The 24,363-nt window shown below is 38.9% G+C and overlaps 1 protein-coding gene across 14 annotated transcripts; it reads left to right on the top strand.

Moving 5' to 3' along the window:
• The first annotated feature begins 441 nt into the window (after positions 1-441).
• LOC130166142 (uncharacterized) lies at positions 442-24,152 on the top strand. 14 transcript variants are annotated; one of them, XM_056371499.1, is made up of 41 exons: positions 442-640; positions 2,159-2,322; positions 2,949-3,026; positions 3,590-3,760; positions 4,005-4,181; positions 4,558-4,728; positions 5,217-5,390; positions 5,466-5,639; positions 5,792-5,838; positions 6,309-6,358; positions 7,152-7,198; positions 7,450-7,475; positions 7,749-7,798; positions 7,887-7,933; positions 8,270-8,295; positions 8,569-8,618; positions 8,707-8,753; positions 9,076-9,101; positions 9,361-9,452; positions 9,529-9,595; positions 10,372-10,457; positions 10,825-10,871; positions 11,206-11,231; positions 11,505-11,554; positions 11,643-11,689; positions 13,958-13,983; positions 14,243-14,334; positions 14,427-14,493; positions 15,271-15,356; positions 15,724-15,770; positions 16,091-16,116; positions 16,379-16,467; positions 16,560-16,623; positions 17,397-17,482; positions 18,943-18,998; positions 19,461-19,675; positions 19,771-20,036; positions 20,183-20,293; positions 21,850-21,991; positions 23,015-23,095; positions 23,333-24,152. In XM_056371499.1, exons 2-41 carry the CDS (start codon positions 2,174-2,176, stop codon positions 23,635-23,637), a joined length of 3,684 nt encoding a protein of 1,227 aa, XP_056227474.1. In that variant the 5' UTR covers positions 442-640; positions 2,159-2,173; the 3' UTR covers positions 23,638-24,152. The 14 variants fall into 14 exon arrangements, with proteins under 14 accessions (XP_056227474.1, XP_056227480.1, XP_056227479.1 ...); XM_056371505.1 differs by having other exon boundaries at positions 16,379-16,434; XM_056371504.1 differs by having other exon boundaries at positions 14,243-14,301.
• The last annotated feature ends 211 nt before the right edge of the window (positions 24,153-24,363 follow it).

Raw genomic sequence — 24,363 nt, forward strand, 5'->3', positions numbered from 1 at the left:
GCAAATAGGAACTACTAATGGCGAATTCGGCCTGCTTGATTTTTCAAATTGTAAAAACAACAATAATAATAATAATAATAATAATAATAATAATAATAATAATGCGAATACTAGCAAACTCATATTGAAGTTCACATCGGGTAGACAAAATAACCCTCTAAATTGAAATTTAAATAAAAATCTGGGCTAGTTTTACGAAGTTCAGGTGGGTTTACGTCTGTTATTGTTGTCAAGCTGATTTTAGTTTTTGACAAGAGTAGAGAGAAGATCAATGCTTGTACTGATGTCTCACTTGCCGTATATTGTTGTACACTTTCTAAAAGAAAAAAACGACAACAAAAAGCTATGATACTGTAACTACAATAAGCACTTTTACTGTGAAACTGTAACTACGGGAGGTACTTTTACTGTGAAACTGTGACTACAGGAAGTGCCTTTGCTGTGATACTGTGAATGCTGGAAGTAATTTTGTTATAAGGAAGTTTTTTTTTTTACTGGGATGCTGTACTCTTGTACTGTTGGAATATTTTTACCCCGTGGTAGTGGTATTTTTACTTCAATAAAAGTTTACAAATAAACGCCAATCAAATCAAATCAAAGAAGAAGAAGAAGAAGAGGAGAGGACGTTGGGCGGGAGCAGGTAAGATTACTACAGTGTTCATAATTTCAACTGAAGTGGTTTCAAGTAATGTTTTTTAGATACAAGATGACAGTTTGAGTCGGTAAACTAAAGTAGGACGACGAAAGAATATTTCCAGATTGAAAGAGTTACCAATTCAGCGAAGAGTATTTACGACGTTAACTGTCACCGTGACAGTAATATTGCTGACGCCATGTTGCGCGGGAATCTCTCTCATGTCTTTACATTCCAAACTTTCTCCGGAAAGTAACGTCTGTTTTTTCCCCCCGTAAATGTTTATGTCACATTACCATAACCTTAACCTTACCCCTGCCCCTTACCACCTGGCCCAAACCTCACGTGAACACTTACCTGCCCTCTCTGCCCACTCCTCAGCCATGTAACCCAATGTGTAAGTTTAGCGTTACGTTACAAGGCTCAGTTAGAGAGCATGAATATTTGGTCTGGCAGCATTCAGGGTTATTCACAGGGATGTTAAAATGGTTAAATTGGTATTTTATTGACTAAACCGAAAAAATAAGAACTGCAATGAAAGACAGAAAAAGTCAACGCGGGAGAGAAAGTGAAAGTGAAAGTGAACTTTACAGTTCAATATCACAATATAAGTGCTGTTGAACTGTATTGATTTATATAGAGAGATGTTTCTGTTATTTAGGCTACCCCCATTGATATGAATTGAGTGGCCAAAATAATAGAAACATCTTTCCTTATAACGCAATACATCATGAATGTAGGATGTATAACAGGACTACAGTATTAGTGTTAGCTAGGTTTACCTAATGTCAGGCCGAGACTCAAAACAGGACTCAGATGCAGAGATCTTAGATAACAAAAGGCTTTTATTGAATTCAGACCGAGACCTCAGACCGAGTGAAAAACAAATGGCTATAAACAAAACTAGACACTAAACTCTGAAGTTTGAGAAACAATAAACACTCCAGGAGGAGGAAAAAGCTCTAATCAAAAGAAACAAATAAATAAACACAAAACGCTCCATAAGGAGGAAAAACCTGACTATATAAAATAACTTGGCTGCAAACAAAAAATCGCTCTTAAAGAGGAATAACCAAAGGACTATGAATCTAAATTATGGTAAGAAATAACAAACAAAAAATCACTCTCTAACGAGGAAAAACAAAGGGCTATGAATCTAAGCTATGGTAAATTATATTGTGATCTATTTTGAGTAATGTAATTAAAATATATTTTAACATATCAGTACACAGTAGGTCAAATCTATTTAAACTTGTTATCTTCTTCTGTTTATGTAAAGTGGAAGTCTCACTTTGTTCCTACTGACATAGGAATTGCTATTGACCTCTCTGTTGTCACAGAACAAAGGTAAATAATAATTCTCACACTGCTAAGAAAACAATAGGATATAGAACCTTAACTTTAGGACAGAACCATGAAGGCTGAGGCAGGACGAGTGTTACTATAGCATCGTTTTTATTTCATAATCAGTGTGTACAATCATGCATCATTTTTCAATTTGAGTTTTACTAATTAACCTCCCAGACTATAAGACAGAAGATGAGTGATTGTGGGGATGAGGAGGAGAAGCGACCAGTGTCACAAGGACCCATCGATCTGTCTGCGCCGATTCAGGCTTATGATCCATTGCCGCCTGATGAAGTCTTAGATTCACCCGTCAGCCATGAAGCTGGATCCTCACACAGACCGTAAGCTCACACTGTTTATGCTGTAAACTTGCTAATTAAAGGCAACTGAGCCTCAGGCTGAAACACAGAAACAGATAACGTCTCTATCTACTTATATTTGATATTGTTGATCAGTCCAATAGCAGCAGGGACAAAAGAGTTCTTAAATCTATTAGTTCTGCATCTTGGCAGTTTGTACCTGCGACCGAACGGAAGCAGTATGAACTCCCTGAACGAAGGGTGGCTCCGATTGGCCAGAATTCTCTGGGCCTTGTTCAGAGCCCTGACCTTATATAGGAAGGGAAGGTAGGGCTGCAGCTAATGATTATGATCCCAGGTGGAGGTAACTAAGGACTTCAGTATCGATTAAATGTAGTAGAATGTAAGTGTATATGTAAGTTAAAAGGTTTCAGGCAGATTGTGCAAACGTTGTGTTGATAGAAATTAAAAAGTTAAATGAGAAGTTAAATAACATCCTCAAATAACAGGTTCATGTCTGTACAATAAACAGGAAGCTACATTCAGGAGAAGGTTAGCTTAGCTTAGCACAAAGACTGGAAACACTCAGCCTGTCTCTGTCTGAAGGTGATGACATCACATATGAGCAACTGTAAATATACTGCAACTAATCAACTCTGTAATTACAGATCTCCTCCTATGCGATTGAAGAGGCGTAAAACTAAATGGCATCGAGCTGTCAGTGATCTCCTTTGGAAACAGTTCAGGTTTGGATTTTGTCACTTCCTGTTTTATTTTGTAGTTGGTTTCCTTGTGTGTCTTAATGTTTTTACTTCCTGTCTTGGTCCTGTTTTTCTGTGTGGTGATTGTCTGCCCCGCCCTAATGTGTTTCACCTGTGTTCAATCACCTTTGTGTCTATATAGTCTCTCTGTGCTCCCCTTTGTCTGTCGGTTCGTCTGTTCATGTCGGCTGTGGTATCCCCTCTGTCTCTGGTTGTTGTTCCTTGTGTGCCCTCGTGCTTAGGTTTCTTGTTTTGTTGGTTCACCCATTTTGTAAGTTCTTCAGTTAATAAACTTTTTTGCACCTCATTCCCCTGTGTTTGCTCCATTTGGGTTTACCGTGACACCAACCTCCCTCGCTATAAGATCCTCAAATAACACGTTCATGTCTGTACAATAAATAGGAAGCTACATTCAGGAAAAGGTTAGCTTAGCTTAGCACAAAGACTGGAAACAAGGGGAAACACTTAGCCTGTCTCTGTCTGAGGGTGACGAAATCACCTGTCAGCAACTGTAAATATACTGTAACTAATCAACTCTGTAATTACAGGCCTCCTCCTGGTGAACTGTCAGATGCTCAGTGTGAACAGCTGGCATCAGAACTGACATCCAACCCCTTTTACAAACAGCTGGATCTGAGTAGAAACTCTCTGAAGGAATCAGGAGCAGAGCTGATTTGTGCTGCACTGGAGAGTCCAGGCTGTAGACTGGAGACCCTCAGGTCAGACTGACTTCATCAGGTCTTTGTAAAATAAGAATATTATGTGGATATTAGTGACTGTTTTCAGACCACACTAATCACAGAGCCCTGTCTCCGATGATAAAAAGGATTGAATGTGGCACAGGAATGTGAACACTGGTGTTAACAACCTTCAAACAAAATCAGCTGTTTAATCAATGAGAAGTGAAGGAAAAGACGATGTAACTGAACAGTTTACCAGCTTCACACTTTCTTCTTTATTTAGACTGAGTGACTGCGTCTTGTCAGAGAGATGTTATGCTTCACTGGTCTCAGCTCTCGAGTCGAGGCAGTCCTCCCTGAGAGAGCTGGACCTGAGTGGAAACAAGCACCTGAAGGATTCAGGACTGAAGCTGTTGTCTGCTGGACTAAAGCATCCATTCTGCAGACTGAAGACTCTGAGGTAAGTTGGATTAATGTCAGAGGGTCAGTGGTTCGATCCCCGGCTCCTCTAGTCTACAGGTTGAAGTGTCCTTGGGAAAGACACTGAACCCCACACTGCCTCAGATGCCTGTTCCATCAGTGTATGAGTGTGTGTATGGTAGTAGGCCTTATGTGTGCAAGAACGTGCTATATGAATGTGGTTTATAGTGTAAAGACTAGAGAAGCATCTTATAAGTGCAGAGCATTCGTATGAATTGTTTATCTTTAATGCATTTTGGTTGTTTTGTAGGTGGAAGGGTTTTTGACTGTTAGTAAGTCATATCTCATCACAGTCTCACAGTAGCACATTTCATCATCAGTAGAACAACAGAGTCTCAGCTTTTCTTTCTTTACAGACTTGTGTGCTGTGAACTGACGGAGAGCAGCTATGCTTCTCTGCTCTCAGTGCTTGAGAATAACTTCAGACTGAGAGAGCTGGACCTGAGTGGAAACTGTCTGCAGGATTCAGGAGTGACGAAGCTGTGTGCGGGACTTAGGAGACCATTCCGTTTCTTGGCGACTCTGAGGTCAGACTGTCTTTATTAGGTCTTTGATATGAATATTAACTAATCATTACAGTGACCCAGTCTAAGAGCAAATGATGCGTAATTGTAAAGCTTAAATGACGTAAATTTGATCATCTGTCCTAAGAGGGTCCTTTCAGACGTGTCTGTGTGCAGCCCAAACTTTAGGACAGCATCAACTGTACACACCATCTGAACACGTCTGCCTGTTTCTGATTATAAGAATATGAGAGACTGTCTATTAGCTTGTCTGCTGCAGTGTTGGGCCTCTATCAACCCACCTCCTCTTATACCTCAAGGGAAAGTATTGCTTGTAGGTGGATTAAAACAGTCAGATTCAGATAGAATAGCCTGAATGTGCAGTAGCAGTATGATATGTCTGATCCTCATATGAACCATTACAGGGAACTCTAGGTGTTTGAAATTGAGCAAGAGTTAAACATCTACACTGTCTCCTATAACCTGCTTGCTGTTCTTTGTTCTTAATTCAGAATTAGCTGCTGCAGTTTGTCAGAGAACAGCTGCAGTTCTCTGGCTTCAGCTCTGAAGTCCAACTCTTGTCGTCTTGAAGAACTGGACCTGAGTCTCAACCAGCTGCGGGACTCAGGAATAAAGGCGTTGTCTGTTGGACTGGAGAGTCGTGGCTGTAGACTGAAGACTCTGAGGTAGAGAATTTCTTTTCCGTCTGAGTGAAATTTCAAAACCAGAATTTGCATGTTCAGATCATCCTCTCTCTGCAGGTTGATAAGCTGTGAGTTCTCAGATGAGGGCTGCGCTTCTCTGGTGTCAGCTCTGAAATCCACGGCCTCTAATCTGACTGAGCTGGATCTCAGTGGGAACCAGCTGCATCACCAAGGAATGACGCTGCTGACTGAATATGTGAAAAGTTCACATTGTAAACTGCAGACTCTAAGGTCAGTGGAAGGTCAAAGGTTGTGGTAGACAGATTCATTCTGGCCAGCACAGAGTTTACACATTTAGAGGAGGAAGAAAAGAGAATGGAGATTTAATCATTAGGCAGATGCTTCCCACCTTCAGTATTAACTCTCCTAATTCAAACCCACAGAGTGGACAGGGGACAAAACTTGATCACCGCTGACATCAGTACGACACGTGAGTATTGACAAAGAAAACACATTAAAAAACACAAGCAACATTTCAAAAGAAACAAGTTCAAAGCGAGAGAACACAACCTCAGCCGTCACCCACATTCTTTATATGTGGTTGTGGGCTGACGGGAGACAGTTTATACTGTATCTATAAACTACAGGAGAGACTGGTGCTGCAGCATCACACCTGCAGCAAACACTGTCACTACTGCTGCTCCTGTAACGAGGAAGCTCATCGACTCAAAATGAACATTTTAGCAAAAATCTAAATTCATTTACATACTAATTTGAATTAATATAATATTATATACAGTGTATATGTATGTATATATATATATATATATAAAAATATATAAAATGTTAAAAGTCTTAAATTTTATGTGAACACTGCAGAAACGCTGTGCTCCACCGATTGAGGGCAGAGTCTCTGAACTTTTTCTGATCTTCCCTTTTTTTTCATTGGATACACAACAGACGCAGCTACTGATTTGTCTGAGGAGGCGGAGGAGAAAGAAGTGGTAGAGGTGAGAGAGCAGAAGTTCACACAAAAATGTTACTCATGCAGCACCAATAACATTGCAGGTGACACAGGTTTGAGGAAGATTAAACATCTTTTCACACCTGGTGGATTGAGGATTTAATGTAATAGGTCGTGACAAACATTAGAGTCTTAAGCCTGGATTTTAAAGAACTGAGATTTACTTTGGCTCTGTTCAGACCTGGCACTAACATCCGTCTCAGGTGATCTGGTCACAAGTGGACAACTCTGAGTTCAGGACCCAAGACACATTTAAGATCCAATCACTCAGTCCACATTCAGAGATGGTTGGAGCCACATTGAAGGACCACCTACTCTGCTGAGGTCCTGGTCCCTTTGAACCACATATATATTTACACACAGTGTTTTACTTGTGGCCCGTCACAATAACAACAATGACTGGTACATGTTTATTTTCTATTTGCTTTTTTACTATTTCAAGTTGCTAAAACTTGTTTCAGCGCAGTGGAATGATTCACTCAGCTCCTGCTTGTCCCACTCTCTCCCTCCCTCCCTCCCTCCCTCCCTCCCTCCCTCCCTCTCTCTCTCCCTCACAGCCATCTGAAGATGCAGCTTTCTTTTGACTTTTTTCCCATAACACCTTGCATTTCTTGCAAAAAAAAACACACATATCCGGGTCATTTTAACAATAATTCCATGTACTTGATTGATCTCTCTATCCTTACATTGTGTTCTCAGGTTTATACTGAAAGGGTATCGAATGTTTTCATTCATAGCACACAACTACCAGACTAACTCTGTGCATTTCTGAATTACAGGGCGTATCAAGGTCCTCAGGACATCACAGTGCTGGCATATCAGACAGGTAACAATAAAATGTTAGGGGGAAAATGTGATCTCAGTGACTTTGATTGTTGGTGTTGGACGGCTGGTTGGAGTTTTTCTGAAACTTCATAGAATAATAATACAATTAATTTAATGATACAATTTAGTGTCATTTAACATTCTCACACACACACACCACACACACACACACACACACACACACACACACATATGTACAGTATATACTGTAACTGCCTGTCATATTAACTGCCTTTAAATCTGCTGTTTTAGGTCTTCAGGTGGTGGTTTGTACACAAGTAAGTGAAGAACATGTATTTTTGGATCTGGGTGAACTGAACCTTTAAGGATTAAAGAAGCTCCTCACCTCCATCTCTGTGAAGCCTGACATGGCAGAGTGTTGAACTGGTTATCTCTTATTGGCTGTTTGGTTCTAGGAGATATCTTTCTGTTCACATTAAAACAGATCATTACATCACCTTTATTATTTAGAGATGCCTTTTTTAATGTCTCTTTATTTCATAATGGCATTTTCATGACTAACTTTTGTTTCCTGTCACTTTTCATGACAGATATGCTGCTGCAACCTGTCTCCAGAGTGCGGACTCCTATATTTTCTTATGTATGGACCTTAAATGTTTTAATTCACTTTACAGCACACGACTAGAAATAATGTTTTGAAACTAACTCTGTGCATTTCTGAATTACAGGGCGTATCAAGGTCCTCAGGACATGACAGTGCTGGCATATCAGACAGGTAACAATAAAATGTTTTCTCTGCTTTGACTGTCAATAAGCTTTATTATTAGTATCAAGTAGACAATTAACAGTAGCTTCAGTTAATGTTGACATCAAACATCAGGAGGCGGAAAATGTGATCTCAGTGACTTTGATTGTTGGTGTTGGACGGCTGGTTGGAGTTTTTCTGAAACTTCATAGAATAATAATACAATTAATTTAATGATACAATTTAGTGTCATTTAACATTCTCACACACACACACACACACACACACACACACACACACACACATATGTACAGTATATACTGTAACTGCCTGTCATATTAACTGCCTTTAAATCTGCTGTTTTAGGTCTTCAGGTGGTGGTTTGTACACAAGTAAGTGAAGAACATGTATTTTTGGATCTGGGTGAACTGAACCTTTAAGGATTAAAGAAGCTCCTCACCTCCATCTCTGTGAAGCCTGACATGGCAGAGTGTTGAACTGGTTATCTCTTATTGGCTGTTTGGTTCTAGGAGATATCTTTCTGTTCACATTAAAACAGATCATTACATCACCTTTATTATTTAGAGATGCCTTTTTTAATGTCTCTTTATTTCATAATGGCATTTTCATGACTAACTTTTGTTTCCTGTCACTTTTCATGACAGATATGCTGCTGCAACCTGTCTCCAGAGTGCGGACTCCTATATTTTCTTATGTATGGACCTTAAATGTTTTAATTCACTTTACAGCACACGACTAGAAATAATGTTTTGAAACTAACTCTGTGCATTTCTGAATTACAGGGCGTATCAAGGTCCTCAGGACATGACAGTGCTGGCATATCAGACAGGTAACAATAAAATGTTTTCTCTGCTTTGACTGTCAATAAGCTTTATTATTAGTATCAAGTAGACAATTAACAGTAGCTTCAGTTAATGTTGACATCAAACATCAGGAGGCGGAAAATGTGATCTCAGTGACTTTGATTGTTGGTGTTGGACGGCTGGTTGGAGTTTTTCTGAAACTTCATAGAATAATAATACAATTAATTTAATGATACAATTTAGTGTCATTTAACATTCTCACACACACACACACACACACACACACATATGTACAATATATACTGTAACTGCCTGTCATATTAACTGCCTTTAAATCTGCTGTTTTAGGTCTTCAGGTGGTGGTTTGTACACAGGTAAGTGAAGAACATGTATTTTTGGATCTGGGTGAACTGAACCTTTAAGGAATAAAGAAGCTCCTCACCTCCATCTCTGTGAAGCCTGACATGGCAGAGTGTTGAACTGGTTATCTCTTATTGGCTGTTGTTTGGTTCTAGGAGATTTATTTTTGTGCACATGAAAATAGATGATTACATATAAAAATCCCCTTTTTAAAACGATTTCATGATGGCATTTTCTTGACTACCTTTTATTTCCTGTCACTTTTCATGTCAGAAGGGATTCTGCAACATTTCGGTGGCTCACCATCATATTTGGCAGGGAGACCAAAAAGAGTTGAGTCTTTCTTACCTGATGACAAAATATATGTAAGGATATTTAATGTTTTTAGTTAGTTTAAGTTATGTTTAGAAAAAACTAATTTTGTGCCTTTCTGAATCCCAGGAGCTCTCAGGTCATTATGATTCACACGCTAAACCAAAAATACCAACTCACCTTTTCAGTACTCTGGGTAAGTGAAAAAACATACTTTTGGATTTGGGTAAACTGAACCTTTAAAGCTCCTCCAGTATAAAGGTCTGTGTCCATGTGTAGTGTGATTATAGATCAGCTCTAGCTTCTATATTAATACTGTGAAAGTATCAAAGCCTCAGTCCACAGAGAAATGCACACAGCCTGTATTCAGAAACTGAGCCTTAAAACCAGCCGTCAGGACTTCTGGAACTTTGTGATGTCACAACAAAGCAGTCACCAAGCCCCGCCCACCTGGACCCTCCATCCAAACCTTGCAGGATTTGGTTTCTCTGAGTGTTTTTACCTGAAATCTGCTATATTTTTATTGGATCACTCAGAAAACAGTCAGCCAATCAGAAGAGAGGCTCAGAGCCTCCTCTCTTCTGATTGGCTCACTGACCTGTTGTTACTAGAGCTCCAGAGAGAAGCCTGAGAGAGGAGATGTAAAACTACACTGAGATGGTTTTTGGTTCCTGGTTCAGTATTGAATTGGCTGCGTGTTAGTAAACTGAAGGTCCAAGATGGCCGATATTAAATAAATAAATATGATACTATTAAATAAGTAAACACAATAATAAATATGTAATATGTAAGTGAACCAATTCTTTGTGACTTTTAATACTAACATTTAACCTTCTTTTGTTGAAGTTTTAATGGAATTAATTTAAATTTGATCTTAGCCAGTACTATTAAAATGGCCTCAATATCTTCTTATTTCAAAATAGATTTTTTTTTTCAACACCAACTTTTATTTCCTGTCAATTTTCATGACAGCGTCGGGGACACCAGGAAAAACACGGTATCCAAACGCAGCAAAGACAAAGCTTGAGTCATCTGAGGACAAGAGCGAGGTTATGAAGGTGAGAGTGAAACATTTATGGGTCCATGTTTAAGTTGATGGACACAGCTTCAAGGCAGATTACAAGCCATATTACTATAAAATCCTTTGCTCCTCAAAGTGAAACATCAAAGCTTAAAGGTGTAATGTGTAAGATCGTGCTACTTGATCCACCTCCATAGGGGGCAGCATTTCACCTTTTGCCCCTGTCCAGTTAATCATGTTGTTTTCTCCATGTTCCTTATAATTTGTTATGTGTATGTGCATTTATTGTTGAGAGTTAAAATTGTTGAGAGCACTGGAACAAATTATGAATGTTATAATTCACTTTACAGCACACGACTAGAAGTAATGTTTTGAAACTAACTCTGTGCATTTCTGAATTACAGGGCGTATCAAGGTCCTCAGGACATCACAGTGCTGGCATATCAGACAGGTAACAATAAAATGTTTTCTCTGCTTTGACTGTCAATAAGCTTTATTATTAGTATCAAGTAGACAATTAACAGCAGCTTCAGTTAATGTTGACATCAAACATCAGAAGGGGGAAAATGTGATCTCAGTGACTTTGATTGTTGGTGTTGGACGGCTGGTTGGAGTTTTTCTGAAACTTCATAGAATAATAATACAATTAATTTAATGATACAATTTAGTGTCATTTAACATTCTCACACACACACACACACACACACACACACACACACACACATATGTACAGTATATACTGTAACTGCCTGTCATATTAACTGCCTTTAAATCTGCTGTTTTAGGTCTTCAGGTGGTGGTTTGTACACAAGTAAGTGAAGAACATGTATTTTTGGATCTGGGTGAACTGAACCTTTAAGGATTAAAGAAGCTCCTCACCTCCATCTCTGTGAAGCCTGACATGGCAGAGTGTTGAACTGGTTATCTCTTATTGGCTGTTTGGTTCTAGGAGATATCTTTCTGTTCACATTAAAACAGATCATTACATCACCTTTATTATTTAGAGATGCCTTTTTTAATGTCTCTTTATTTCATAATGGCATTTTCATGACTAACTTTTGTTTCCTGTCACTTTTCATGACAGATATGCTGCTGCAACCTGTCTCCAGAGTGGGGTCTCCTACATTTTCTTATGTATGGACCTTAAATGTTTTAATTCACTTTACAGCACACGACTAGAAATAATGTTTTGAAACTAACTCTGTGCATTTCTGAATTACAGGGCGTATCAAGGTCCTCAGGACATCACAGTGCTGGCATATCAGACAGGTAACAATAAAATGTTTTCTCTGCTTTGACTGTCAATAAGCTTTATTATTAGTATCAAGTAGACAATTAAGAGGAGCTTCAGTTAATGTTGACATCAAACATCAGGAGGCGGAAAATGTGATCTCAGTGACTTTGATTGTTGGTGTTGGACGGCTGGTTGGAGTTTTTCTGAAACTTAATAGAATAATAATAGAATTAATTAGTGCCACGGGTGCTCAGCTCCGAGTCACTCCTCTACAGCTAGAATAGCTGAGAGGAGTGCCTCAGGGCGGAGCCTCGGGGCATCTATTAATCTTCCGTTTCGGGTTTATTATTCTTCCGCCAAATTTCGGCGCGTAACTCGTCCCGCAGCTTTGAGAAAACCCTGGTAATATATACATCAAAACGTGCGTCTTGATCCCGAAAGAGGTGCTATGACTTTTGGTGTTAAAATTCCAATTTTTCCCAAAGTTATTCCCAAAAAACTGGGAATAAATAATGCATTAGAAATGCATTGGAATTTTCTTTAGAAACCCACCTTTTTTCTACAAAATTGCACCTTTTTTCTGAGTCACCCAGCTCTCTCATACCTGCACGTAGAAATGTGATTCAAACTATAAAATGGAGGAAAACTTCTGCTCTCTCAAAAAGATAGGAACTTTTTTTACATAACATGTAAACTTTTCAAACTGTGAGCACTCAAAGGAGGAGTGCAAATCACTTTTTCTTCAAAGTTAGAGTGAAAGCGTCAGTTGGCTAGAGTGCGTGAAGCAGTAAAAAATAACCTTTATTTTTATTTTTAACTCGAGCTCGCGGCCAAACCGTAAAAAGGAGACAAATAATTCTTTCTGAAAATGTAGACATAGTTGTTGGGATTCATAAAATGTAACTTTGAAAGGCAGGGTCTGCACAAAATTTAAACAGGGGTGCCGAGTCCGGCAGCAATACCTGTCTCACTCTCATTGACACCTAATGTAATCGTCTTTTTTTTTCAAAAGAATCTCCCTCTGTCTTCGCACTGAGCTTACGCACTCATTTTAAGGAATATCTGAATAAAATAGAAACTGTAGAAACTTCTGGCTTCAGTGTCTGTCACGGTGTTTTCGGTTTTTGAAAAGAAGTAACGTTTTTTTCATAATTTGCAGTTGTTTGAAGCCATGTAGAAGCCAAATTCTGGGCAGATTTTCACATTGCCATGGCAACGGTAGCTCCTGACCTGTGTGCGTGCGCCTAGCAACCAGATAACCAACTCTCCAAGCTCTGCTAGCTTTACATTAGCCACATGTTAGGTCTTAAATTACATTTAGTTAGGTCTTAAATATGTAAGTCCATTTACTGCTTCCTTCGTTGCTTTTCTTTTTGTTTTGTTAAAAGAGTGAATGAAGTTGTGACGGTCTCCGCTGAGACAGAGGAGAGGAGAAGCTACTAGCCCTCTCTCGCTGTCACTTCTAGTCGTGTTGCTCTTCTCCCCAGTAATGTTAAATTTAGCACAGAAAAAAACATAATAGTGGTAATTTAAATAGCGGTTCAGGGGATTTATTAACCCTCAGGGGTCCCTCTGTCCTTTTATGGACATTTTCTTCACTTTTCTTTTTTGATTTGCTGATCATTTTGGCTGTGTTACAGCTGAAGGTATGGATTTCTGCAAGAAAGTGTCTTTTTTTTTACATATTTTTAGAATCTAATGTCAGTTACTGTTACAGGTCTATTATACACTGGTAACACATTTTGTACCCTCTGGGGTTCCTCGCGTCCAAAAAAGGACACACAAAGAAAATGCTATAAAATCATCATATATCAATATTTTTTTCTGCTTTTTTTGCATAAATCTCTTAAACCACTTCAGTTCTGCTCAAACCTACCAAATGTTTATTAGATTTCAGGATTTTAACCCTTTAAATGCCAGTTTGAAGACATGTCGCCTCTTGTTTTATTGTAAAAAACAACACAGAATATGAGATATTTCCCACATAATACATGATGGAGGGATGTGACATTGTTTTATATCAGAGTCTTTTATATCAAGACATTTCTCAAAACCAGAATATGATCAGGGTGACTTTTGAACACTGGAAATAAATCATGTACTCATCCCGGCAGTAGCCCCCGTGGCACTCAAAATTTCCCTGGAATTTTCTAGTTTAATGATACAATTTAGTGTCATTTAACATTCTCACACACACACACACACACACACACACACACACACACACACACACACACACACATATGTACAGTATATACTGTAACTGCCTGTCATATTAATTGCCTTTAAATCTGCTGTTTTAGGTCTTCAGGTGGTGGTTTGTACACAGGTAAGTGAAGAACATGTATTTTTGGATCTGGGTGAACTGAACCTTTAAGGACTAAAGAAGCTCCTCACCTCCATCTCTGTGAAGCCTGACATGGCAGAGTGTTGAACTGGTTATCTCTTATTGGCTGTTGTTTGGTTCTAGGAGATTTATTTTTGTGCACATGAAAATAGATGATTACATATAAAAATCCCCTTTTTAAAACGATTTCATGATGGCATTTTCTTGACTACCTTTTATTTCCTGTCACTTTTCATGTCAGAAGGGATTCTGCAACATTTCGGTGGCTCACCATCATATTTGGCAGGGAGACCAAAAAGAGTTGAGTCTTTCTTACCTGATGACAAAATATATGTAAAGATATTTAATGTTTTTAGTTAGTTAATAGCAAATAACTGTTAAATTATGTTTAGAAAAAACTAATTTTGTGCCTTTCTGAATCCCAGGAGCTCTCAGGTCATTATGATTCACACGCTAAACCAAAAATACCAACTCACCTTTTCAGTACTCTGGGTAAGTGAAAAAACATACTTTTGGATTTGGGTAAACTGAACCTTTAAAGCTCCTCCAGTGTAAAGGTCTGTGTCCATGTGTAGTGTGATTATAGATCAGCTCTAGCTTCTATATTAATACTGTGAAAGTATCAAAGCCTCAGTCCACAGAGAAATGCACACAGCCTGTATTCAGAAACTGAGCCTTAAAACCAGCCGTCAGGACTTCTGGAACTTTGTGATGTCACAACAAAGCAGTCACCAAGCCCCGCCCACCTGGACCCACCATCCAAACCTTGCAGGATTTGGTTTCTCTGAGTGTTTTTTACCTGAAATCTGCTGTATTTTTATTGGATCACTCAGAAAACAGTCAGCCAATCAGAAGAGAGGCTCAGAGCCTCCTCTCTTCTGATTGGCTCACCGACCTGTTGTTACTAGAGCTGCAGAGAGAAGCCTGAGAGAGGAGATGTAAAACTACACTGAGATGGTTTTTGGTTCCTGGTTCAGTATTGAATTGGCTGCGTGTTAGTAAACTGAAGGTCCAAGATGGCCGATATTAAATAAATAAATATGATACTATTAAATAAGTAAACACAATAATAAATATGTAATATGTAAGTGAACCAATTCTTTGTGACTTTTAATACTAACATTTAACCTTCTTTTGTTGAAGTTTTAATGGAATTAATTTAAATTTGATCTTAGCCAGTACTATTAAAATGGCCTCAATATCTTCTTATTTCAAAATAGATTTTTTTTTTCAACACCAACTTTTATTTCCTGTCAATTTTCATGACAGCGTCGGGGACACCAGGAAAAACACGGTATCCAAACGCAGCAAAGACGAAGCTTGAGTCATCTGAGGACAAGAGCGAGGTTATGAAGGTGAGAGTGAAACATTTATGGGTCCATGTTTAAGTTGATGGACACAGCTTCAAGGCAGATTACAAGCCATATTACTATAAAATCCTTTGCTCCTCAAAGTGAAACATCAAAGCTTAAAGGTGTAATGTGTAAGATCGTGCTACTTGATCCACCTCCATAGGGGGCAGCATTTCACCTTTTGCCCCTGTCCAGTTAATCATGTTGATTTCTCCATGTTCCTTATAATTTGTTATGTGTATGTGCATTTATTGTTGAGAGTTAAAATTGTTGAGAGCACTGGAACAAATTATGAATGTTATAATTCACTTTACAGCACACGACTAGAAGTAATGTTTTGAAACTAACTCTGTGCATTTCTGAATTACAGGGCGTATCAAGGTCCTCAGGACATCACAGTGCTGGCATATCAGACAGGTAACAATAAAATGTTTTCTCTGCTTTGACTGTCAATAAGCTTTATTATTAGTATCAAGTAGACAATTAACAGCAGCTTCAGTTAATGTTGACATCAAACATCAGGAGGCGGAAAATGTGATCTCAGTGACTTTGATTGTTGGTGTTGGACGGCTGGTTGGAGTTTTTCTGAAACTTCATAGAATAATAATACAATTAATTTAATGATACAATTTAGTGTCATTTAACATTCTCACACACACACACACACACACACACATATGTACAATATATACTGTAACTGCCTGTCATATTAACTGCCTTTAAATCTGCTGTTTTAGGTCTTCAGGCGCTGATTGGTTCAGAGGTAAGTGAAGAACATGTATCTTTGGATCTGGGTGAACTGAACCTTTAAGGATTAAAGAAGCTCCTCACCTCCATCTCTGTGAAGCCTGACATGGCAGAGTGTTGAACTGGTTATCTCTTATTGGCTGTTGTTTGGTTCTAGGAGATTTATTTTTGTGCACATGAAAATAGATGATTACATATAAAAATCCCCTTTTTAAAACGATTTCATGATGGCATTTTCTTGACTACCTTTTATTTCCTGTCACTTTTCATGTCGGAAGGGATTCTGCAACATTTCGGTGGCTCACCATCATATTTGGCAGGGAGACCAAAAAGAGTTGAGTCTTTCTTACCTGATGACAAAATATATGTAAGGATATTTAATGTTTTTAGTTAGTTAATAGCAAATAACTGTTAAATTATGTTTAGAAAAAACTAATTTTGTGCCTTTCTGAATCCCAGGAGCTCTCAGGTCATTATGATTCACACGCTAAACCAAAAATACCAACTCTCTTCAGTACTCTGGGTAAGTGAAAAAACATACTTTTGGATTTGGGTAAACTGAACCTTTAAAGCTCCTCCAGTGTAAAGGTCTGTGTCCATGTGTAGTGTGATTATAGATCAGCTCTAGCTTCTATATTAATACTGTGAAAGTATCAAAGCCTCAGTCCACAGAGAAATGCACACAGCCTGTATTCAGAAACTGAGCCTTAAAACCAGCCGTCAGGACTTCTGGAACTTTGTGATGTCACAACAAAGCAGTCACCAAGCCCCGCCCACCTGGACCCACCATCCAAACCTTGCAGGATTTGGTTTCTCTGAGTGTTTTTACCTGAAATCTGCTATATTTTTATTGGATCACTCAGAAAACAGTGAGCCAATCAGAAGAGAGGCTCAGAGCCTCCTCTCTTCTGATTGGCTCACTGACCTGTTGTTACTAGAGCTCCAGAGAGAAGCCTGAGAGAGGAGATGTGAAACTACACTGAGATGGTTTTTGGTTCCTGGTTCAGTATTGAATTGGCTGCGTGTTAGTAAACTGAAGGTCCAAGATGGCCGATATTAAATGAATAAATATACTATTAAATAAGTAAACACAATAATAAATATGTAATATGTAAGTGAACCAATTCTTTGTGACTTTTAATACTAACATTTAACCTTCTTTTGTTGAAGTTTTAATGGAATTAATTTAAATTTGATCTTAGCCAGTACTATTAAAATGGCCTCAATATCTTCTTATTTCAAAATAGATTTTTTTTTTCAACACCAACTTTTATTTCCTGTCAATTTTCATGACAGCGTCGGGGACACCAGGAAAAACACGGTATCCAAACGCAGCAAAGATGAAGCTTGAGTCATCTGAGGACAAGAGCGAGGTTATGAAGGTGAGAGTGAAACATTTATGGGTCCATGTTTAAGTTGATGGACACAGCTTCAAGGCAGATTACAAGCCATATTACTATAAAATCCTTTGCTCCTCAAAGTGAAACATCAAAGCTTAAAGGTGTAATGTGTAAGATCGTGCTACTTGATCCACCTCCATAGGGGGCAGCATTTCACCTTTTGCCCCTGTCCAGTTAATCATGTTGATTTCTCCATGTTCCTTATAATTTGTTATGTGTATGTGCATTTATTGTTGAGAGTTAAAACTGTTGAGAGCACTGGAACAAATTTTGAGTACTTGTAATACAAACAGTAGGTTTTTATTTACCTTTAGGGGACAGTGCATGACACATGGGTGTCAGACTACAGCAGTATGAGGAAGGGATGATGACATCATCACAAAGGCAGAATCAGATAATACGGTTTATTGCCAGGTAATTTTTTAACTTACAAGATATTTGGCTTGGTGTTTGGTGCAGGATACAATAAACATATTAACAGGAAATAACATTTAAAAGGTAAAATACTGCAACAGTCAAAAAGAATATGAATATTGAATATTCAAAAAATAAAATTATGAAAAAAAAGCTATGTACTTGAAGTGTTGCCAAAACTCCTGCTGAGCAGGATGTGCAAAAGATCACAGTATAGACAGTATGTGTTGTGTGCAGGGATGATACTCAGGTGTTACTGAGATGTGGTTGTTGATGAGGCCAGACGCAGAAGAAAAGGCAGGTGCTGGTCCTGATACAGACAAACACGTGAGAGGACAATTAGTTTAAATCATACAAGTTATTTATATTCAAACATGTTAGGTCTGCTGTGTGTGTGTATAATAAATAAAAGGATAGATATGAATATACTTAAATATATACAGCATTATGCAGTGGATCCTGATCCAGCTGGTTCTGGATCAAACAGTTTCTTTGTCTTACTTGTAAAAGAAAAGTTACTGATACATCCAGCTGGACAGCAGCCGCAGCAACAGGCTGAATTCTACCAAACTGAAAGGTCAACGTCGTACATTTATGCCACTTCAAGTGTTTGTCAGTACGGTTTGTCTTTTGCACAAATGACACCTTTCACTACAGACCAACATCAGATGTTACTCACCTGTGTAACAGAAAGGTTGCAGCTCAGCATCAAACCCAAATCTTTACTCTCAGGAGTCTCCTGAGGTGAAAAACACCAGCATTCACCTGAGTCACCTGACGCCCCTGTATTTGTATTTGTATTATTTTTAAAATATTTTTTCACATTTATTGTAAATAATTAAAAAAAATCCATTCACATTTAAGCTACTTGACATTGATTATTTATTTGTGTCTTGAGAGAAGCATAATTTCAGTTTTAGTCGCAACATGTTTTTCATATAATTCCTGTCACCGTTATATTCAAATGTTTTCTCTGACCTGATATAATAATTATTTTTAATCTAATTTTGCACCTTTCTGTAATCCAGGGCCCATCACACTTTACACCTGAAGTGTTAAATGAAGGTGGAAACATCTCGTACAGGTAATCAGACCTTGTCTGTTTTGGAAAGTGACCAAACTTGTTGTTTTATGTTTTTATCATTAAAGGATCATTTTTATCATCTTCTTGAGGTTGCAAATGTCTGCCACACAGCAGGGTCATGCTAAATTGTTAGCGTGGAGCATCACAGTCCACTGCATGTAGGTGATAAAAGGGCCAAAAACAGACTCAGAATATTAGAGTAGAGGAATGGCTTCTGATGAGCTCAACCTAGGCGCTGGACATGACGCTGGAAGGTGAAAGGGGAGGAGGAGCGTCGCAGCAGTCTGCCTAAGGGGACAGCTGACAGCAGGAGAGAGCAGATTTAAAGCTTGACAACGACATGATTGGCTGATTGAGATCGTGGTGAAATATGAGAAAGAGAAACGGTTGTGAATGAAAATGAGGCGTAAAGATAGTCTTCCTGATTGAATCTACGATAAGCTTCATTTCTCCGTCATACAGGTTCTGGGGCCCATGTCCAGGTGTGTTCCTGTGTGATATGACTAAGCTGGCGTTTACGATGACTGGGGCGGGGAAGCTGACATACAAGGTCGTCCGCTGGGATGAGGAGCTCCTCCGCTCAGCTGGAAAGACGGCTGCAGGTCTGCTGTTTGACATCAAGTGTTCTGAGGATGCTGTCTCTCAGCTGCACTTCCCACACTGTGAAACACAACTTGGTAAATATGCACAGTAATGAGAAATAATTAGTTAAAACCACAGAGTGGAATTAAAAAGAGTTTTTCGTGGTGCTGACGGCTCTTTGTGTTCACAGCATCGCTCTCTGAGGCCCTGTCTGTTGTCCACATCAGTGATGATGGAATGAGCATCCTTAAGCCGCGGGAAATAACAGACACACATGTGATTGTGGACATCCCTCACCTCTCTGCCTTTGGCTTGGTATGGGATATCATTAAAAGGTTTCTAAACATCGGGAAACCAATAAGGGGCCAAGTTCTGCTGTTTCGCCAACCGACGTACAAAAGACAAAGCCGAAAACTCAATGTGTTTCTGCTGCCAGATAACGTCCCGGTGCAGGAGGTAAAAGCTTTAGTAATTACTTTATCAGTCAGTGACACATCACTTCTCTCTATATAGTTCCTGTAAGTTGGTTATGCTATAATTAATTTAATATAATTGGGATAATGAAGTCACTGTCTAACAAAAATGTTCCAACGCTCCTGAAGGTGAAAGGGCAACTGGACGAAGCTGAGTACATTGTGGCTCCTTCCTTCTGTCACCTCATTAGAGGCCAAACGTACAGTCTGGACTGTCCTGAGGCCTATATAGTACCTCCGGTGAGTATGTCAAATACAATTGTCTGTTAGTAGTTGATGAAGTAAATGAAATAGGTATCCTGAGTATTATACGAAATTATTGGCAAATGCTTTTCTGATTAGATAGTTTAGTGTAGTTCCTGTGTGCACTCACACACAATATCCCAATATGCAATAATGTACTGAAATGCACCAATGGTTTTTAAACTAAGAAAGGATTTCTGTGGAGGGGTTTCAGAGACAAACCCACAGGAGAAATATCACCCAAGCTCCTCCGAGCTGTTTAACTTGTTTTGGGTTATTATTTTTGGTTTTGCAGGTGACAACACTCCACTTGTCAACCTTGTTTCCAGCAGCAGCAGCAGCAGTTGTTATAGGCTGGTCAGCAGCAAAGAGCAGACAGACAGTCAGCTGGTGAACATAGTGGAGCAGGTGGAGACCAAAACCAGAGCTATAAGAGAGGGAACACTGGACTGAGATTCATCAGGTGGATGCAAACACAACTCGCAACATCAGTGTTGTTGTGTGTAAAAAAGCAACTCTTTGCTAACATGTTTTCTATATCAACTTTATAATATGATAATTCTGTGTTGTCATGTTGTAGTTGTGTTGTAGTTATCGACCTCACACAGGAAGGCTCAGTATCCACTTTTCTTTTCAGCTGTTTTGGTCTCTACCAACTGATAAGAAAAAATAAGTTTGTCTGTCTGCTGTTTGATGCTGAGCAGGTAATGTACAGTGGGGTTTTTGAGCTTTTAGTGTCCAACAGCTGTGGGCTGCAGCTGGAAACTGGGTTGATGAAAGCAACACAAATTCATTACGGCAAATAAAATGCATTTATTACATTACGAGCAGGAGAGAGAGAAGTTATCTGTAAATGCTAAGCTAAAGAAATTAGCAGATCTGAATAGCATGTAAACCAGTGGTTCTCAAAGTGGGGTCCGGGGATCCCAAAGGGTCCTTGAGGGGGTTCCCCAGCAAAAAGGAGAATAATTTATTTTCACCGTAATTACATCCATAAGTAACATAATGACAGAATGTATCACTATTTCGGTCGTGGGTTCAAACACTTACTTATCAGATGGGGCGTCCTGGGACAAAATCTTATCAATTTGGGGTCCATGTTCTAAATAGTGTCATTTTAGGTGTCCTTGATGTGAAAAAGTCGAGCCAAAAAGTTTCTAAATCTAGCGACTTATGCTCTAAGAAGAAACCACATGCACCGATTCATTTTGAAAGAAAAACAGCCAATGAGGAAACTCCAACTCAGTCACACATTCAAGTGACCAATAATGAAATTATGATCACTCAGTCAGTCACAAACATTCACGATTACAGGTCTGGCCCCGTTATTCTGGTCCAGCCAAAAACAATGAGCTTAAAGAAGCTAAAAAGATCAGTAGAGCTGAGGGGAACTGCAGAGTCAGGTGACCAACACCTTTCAGGTTACACAGCCATTTAGTTCATTGTTAATATAAACAAAAAATATATAGAAAATTCTATTAGTACAGCTTTAACTTTATATGGTCACTTAATATATGGTGAAGTAACCATGAGACATTGTTAATGATTTACAGTTTGCAGTATTTGACTTCAACTATGGACCAAATTACCACCCGACTTTTGAGATTCGGCTAACGGCAAGCGAGCAGTTAGCGATTGTGAAAGTCCGAGACCAAGAGAAGAAACACGTCTGGGAGTATCCTGTTGAACTAACTGGTACAGAAGGCTTGATTAATTACTCATTCACACATTTGAACATTCATGACTCTTTTAATTCACACAATTCTTCTTTTGTTCTACGTGTAACAATTGATGTTTGTCACCGGAGCCTTGAACAGGGTTATAGATTAGGGTTGCACGGTATACCGGTACCAGTATAGTACCGCGATACTAGAGTTTTGAAAACGGTACTATACCGGCATTTAAAAACAAACGGTACTTTTATTTCATTTTATTGAATGCAAATGAATTGGTAAATTGGAGCCTGTCTCTTTAAGCACAGCGAGGCCAGCGAGTGTGACGTAGTTGCCCGAGAGGATGTAAGCCGCGTCCCACGCGCACTCGCATGTTTAGACTGAGGAGGAGAGAGGAACGACAAGTCGCGTCTTAGACAGACGGAGCGGGTTGAAGAAAATACAGTAGATAGAGATGGCAGCTGCAGAAAAGCCCGAACTTGTGGTTAAAATGGGGCCCGAAGTTCGGTGTGGAAATATTTCGGGTTCAAACCGAACGATAAAGGCGAGCCACTGAACCCAGAGGCACCGCAGTTCAAGCGGTGCTACAAAGTGTGTCTCGCAGAAGGAGCCAACACTTCAAACCTGTCGAAACATTTAAAGGACAACCATGCGGACTTGTTCCGAGACTTCAGTCAAGAACGACAGGTGATAATGTTGTTCACCTGTTCACTGCACTGTAATGTCAATGAAAGAAGTACAAAGCCCCTCCCAGCCCAGTAGTAAACCTACAGTAGCCTGCATACAGAGAGCTAAAACATGTCCATGGTTAATAAATATATTAAAAAATATATTTTTAAAAATTAAATTACATTCTTTAAATATTTAAATAACCCATTAAGGCAATACATAATATAATGAAATATTTTTTACAAAAAGTATCGAAAAGTATCGAAATACATATTGGTATCGGTATCGAAACAGAAATTTGGTATCGTGACAACCCTATTATAGATAGATGCTAAATGCTAATGCTTCACTGTCTTGCCATCTGTTTCTGGTTCAGATTCAAAACCAGCCTCAAGTTCAGCTTCCCAACCCCCAGCCAGTGAACCAGCCTCGCCCCCCGGCCCAGTTGAAGAAGGAGGTGAGATACACTGTTGAATGACAGTCAGAAAACCTAGTGAATGTTCTCTATGGAGTTTTAAACACGTCTCATCAAGTCTAATTCTTGTCTTAAATCTCTGAATATGCACCTCTCTAACTCAATTTAATCAATAAATCATGGATCAAATGCAGAGTTCCCCACAAGGATTAAACAACGCTCTGCACTAAATGTTGAAATTGATTTCTAGCCCTCCAATCAAAGTAACTTATCTTCCAGGTTGTGATCCAAGTGGGAGAAATCTACCAAGCAGAGGGGAGGACGAGGAGGAGCTGTTCTCTGCTCGGGCAGAGTTTATTGCCAGAGTGTCCATTTCTGTTCTAAAAGACCTGATGGATCAGCTTCTGCAAAAGAGGGTTATAAACGAAAGGGAAAAGGAGTCGATCCCAGCGTTGCCCAGAGCAGACAAAGCAGAAGGCCTGATCGACATGGTGCTAAGGAAGGGAAATCCAGCCTGTAGACTTTTGATCGACACCTTCTGTGAGGTGGATCCGTATCTTTCTGCACAGCTGGAGTTAAACTGAAACAAAAGTAAGAAACTGTTGGATGAACCTTGCACAGAAGACCAGACTCTAACATCTGGTGCGAGAAAACTGGAGAAATGTTTACAGCATTTATATCAAACTGTAATGATGCAAAACTCAGGCAGAAGCTAAACACTGTCACATTATGTTTGTTTTTCAACAGATCTTTTAAAACATTTTTTTACTGTCCTGAATAAAGGACTCCACTCATCATGTGGTTTTGTTATAGCATACTGTATATTTTATATGGCACACTTTATGTATCAGTGTAAATATATGTACAACTTAAAGTGTTGGTGGGACTTATTCTTACATGAGCTCAACTTGTATCAGTTGTCTGTCTAATTATTTTTTTATAAAAGACATTTTCTATTCTAAGATATTTTTCTACGTATTTCTTGAATGTAAAATGTGTCTGTGTAACACATACAGTATATATTGTATTTATGTGCATTATTTAATGTCAAACTGTTTGTAATTCTTCACTGCACTTTTCAAAGACAGTTACAAAGGCATGTCTGATTTTCTTTTCTTGTTACCTATAGAATATCACTTCATCTTTCACTCCTTAGAAAAAATTGGCTTTGGGGATTTTTGCTGTCAGGCCATTAAAACTTTGTACATTAATGGAAATAGTTCAACTGAAATGAAACACGGCACGACTCCCAGATTCGCCACGGATGTCTGATCTCACCTTTCTGTCTTTGCTCTGCACACAAGTTCTTG

Source organism: Seriola aureovittata, chromosome 3, assembly GCF_021018895.1.
Source record: "Seriola aureovittata isolate HTS-2021-v1 ecotype China chromosome 3, ASM2101889v1, whole genome shotgun sequence".
Lineage (NCBI taxonomy): Eukaryota > Metazoa > Chordata > Actinopteri > Carangiformes > Carangidae > Seriola > Seriola aureovittata.